The sequence below is a fragment of the Lactuca serriola genome, chromosome 8, assembly GCF_051521515.1.
Source record: "Lactuca serriola cultivar US96UC23 chromosome 8, Lser_US96UC23_V15, whole genome shotgun sequence".
In the NCBI taxonomy this organism is placed as follows: Eukaryota; Viridiplantae; Streptophyta; class Magnoliopsida; order Asterales; family Asteraceae; genus Lactuca; species Lactuca serriola.
Window position 1 is genome coordinate 75955339 of NC_136415.1, and position 2336 is coordinate 75957674.

General features: G+C 31.7%; 1 protein-coding gene across 1 annotated transcript; it reads right to left on the reverse strand.

The window, feature by feature from the left end:
• Window positions 1–229: 229 nt before the first annotated feature.
• On the reverse strand, window positions 230–661 carry LOC145067057 (uncharacterized). The gene has a single exon (XM_079014276.1). It carries the CDS (start codon window positions 659–661, stop codon window positions 230–232), a length of 432 nt encoding a protein of 143 aa, XP_078870402.1.
• Between the last annotated feature and the right edge of the window lie 1675 nt (window positions 662–2336).

Here is a 2336-nt window from a genome sequence, read left to right on the forward strand (position 1 = left end):
GGGGAAGGAGTCGGTCTGTTGAATAATAGTGGCGACAGTGTCATACTCATCTTTGGTGAGACTGGAAACTAGTTGAAGGACCATCTTGATTTCGGATATAGGGTGCCCAACATTCTCCGGTTGATGTGCAAGGTTTTTTAGTCGGGCACAATAATATGTGACATTGGAGATGGAAGAGAGGCAGATATTATTGAATTGTTCCTCAAGGTAAACGGCGCGAGCAGTTCGATTATTGAGGAAAATTTTCTTGAAGGCGTTTCCAGAGATCAAGAGCCGAGGCAACTGGTTTCATGATTGTGTGGGCAAGTTCAGGAGATATAGTGCTATAGATCCACTGTTTGACAAGGGCATCAAAATGATCCCATGTGGTTTTGTCAACATCGGTTGGTTTTGCAGCCTCTTCATCGATGTGATCTTTGACATTGCAAGCACAAACGTGAATGTTAAAGAATTCCACCCATGATGCATAGTGATCATTGGTTTGATTAAGGACGAGGGGTATAACATTCTTGATGTTACTGACTATGAAAGCTAGTTGGAAGTTAGTTTTGGGAATGGATGTGTCGCCTTGACTCATGATCGATCCGGAGAAGAAAAAGAGAGGAAAAAGAGATGATAGAGGGCAACGGAGTGGGTTAGGCCAGAGAAGCTGTGATACCATAAAGATTAACGTGATTGAATGATTGATCTTCTCATTAAACAATGACCATATAAATATACAATTGGGTCCTATAACTATGGAAAGGATATATACACAATATTATACATATAGAATATAATCTATTCCATATATATGTCGACTAAGAATTGTGTGTGTATATGTGTGTTTTTTATTTATTTATTTTTTATTTTTTTCACCTATTTTTTATTTGACAAATATAGTTGTGCTATTACTATTCCCTTAAGTATTCAAGCCCTTGACGTGAGTCTGGAAAATGACCCATTTACCCTTTGGATCAACTATGAAAAATATAATTTGGATCAACTATGAAAAATATAATACACAACAAGGACCATTTTTGTAATTTGATTAACATGAAATCCCATATTTAATATGCCATTCAAAAGGAAAATAAATAAATAAATAAATAACGCAACACTTGTTTTTAGATTAATCTCTCTTTTTTTTTTCCTTGATTATATGTCCTGATCCATTTTTTCTCTCGATTTTTTTTTAACATTTTGGATGATAACTACATAAGATTTCCTTCTAATTGACCGTTATTAAAATCAAATTACTCATAATTTACAAACAAATAAATAAAATGGATGATGCATTCAATTATTTAAGGGAGGCCAAGGTTTAATACCGTTTATCTGAAAATATTGTAAGGTTCCATTAGAACGCACACACTCATCTATTGTGACTTTTTGTCTACCACGTTGAGTTGAAGTTTCAACCACCTGAGAAGGCACTCGGTTCCAACACAAACACACGTGACTAGGGCAAAAGCATTTTGGTCATTGCCGTGGTTTTTTTTTTTTTTTTTTTTTTTTGACTGTTTAAAATCAATCCTATCTACTTTTTATGTTTACCGGAACTTATTCATACATGGCAACCACCATCAATGTGTTCACGAATCACGACCACAAGAACAGAACACAAAGGCATTGGTTAGAGCATTTCCATTTATTCTTTATTTTGAGATAAATGAACCATATTTAGTGTTGTATTGTTAATTTCTCTCAAAATATGGATGAATTTTGAGTTGTCGGTTTTAGTCATTTTGTTTATATATTTATATATTTTTAGTTTATTTTTATCTATTAATTATAATTTAAATGTAATATTTAATACTTATAATATTTTGTTATATATTAAATTATATTAATTAATTATAAATATAAAGTTTGTTTTTTGTTTATTAAATTCATATAAAAATTTAAATACATATTGAAATTTAAAAACACGATACATATTTTACAAAAACTTATAATCAAGTGTTATAAATATTATATTATTTATTTAATATTACTATAATGAAAAAAGAGTAAAATAAACGGATGGTTCGTATGGTTTGGGATAATTTTCGCGTTTGATCCCTAACTTATTATTTTAATTCGGACCGTCTCTATAGTTTGATTTTGTTATGTTATTGATCCCTAACCGACTTAAAATGAAAGATATATGCTTATATATTATTTTAATTGTTTTTTTTGTTAACTTATTAAATAAAATTATAAAAGAATTTTTTTATTAGATGTGGGCCCTACAATACCTAAAGAATGAAGAGGAAAACTAAACCACTAGACCAACTTCATCCTCTCACCCTTCATCCTTCTCCTCTCTCTCCGGCGCCACCTCCCCTGTGCCATTGAAATCGCCGCCGATGACG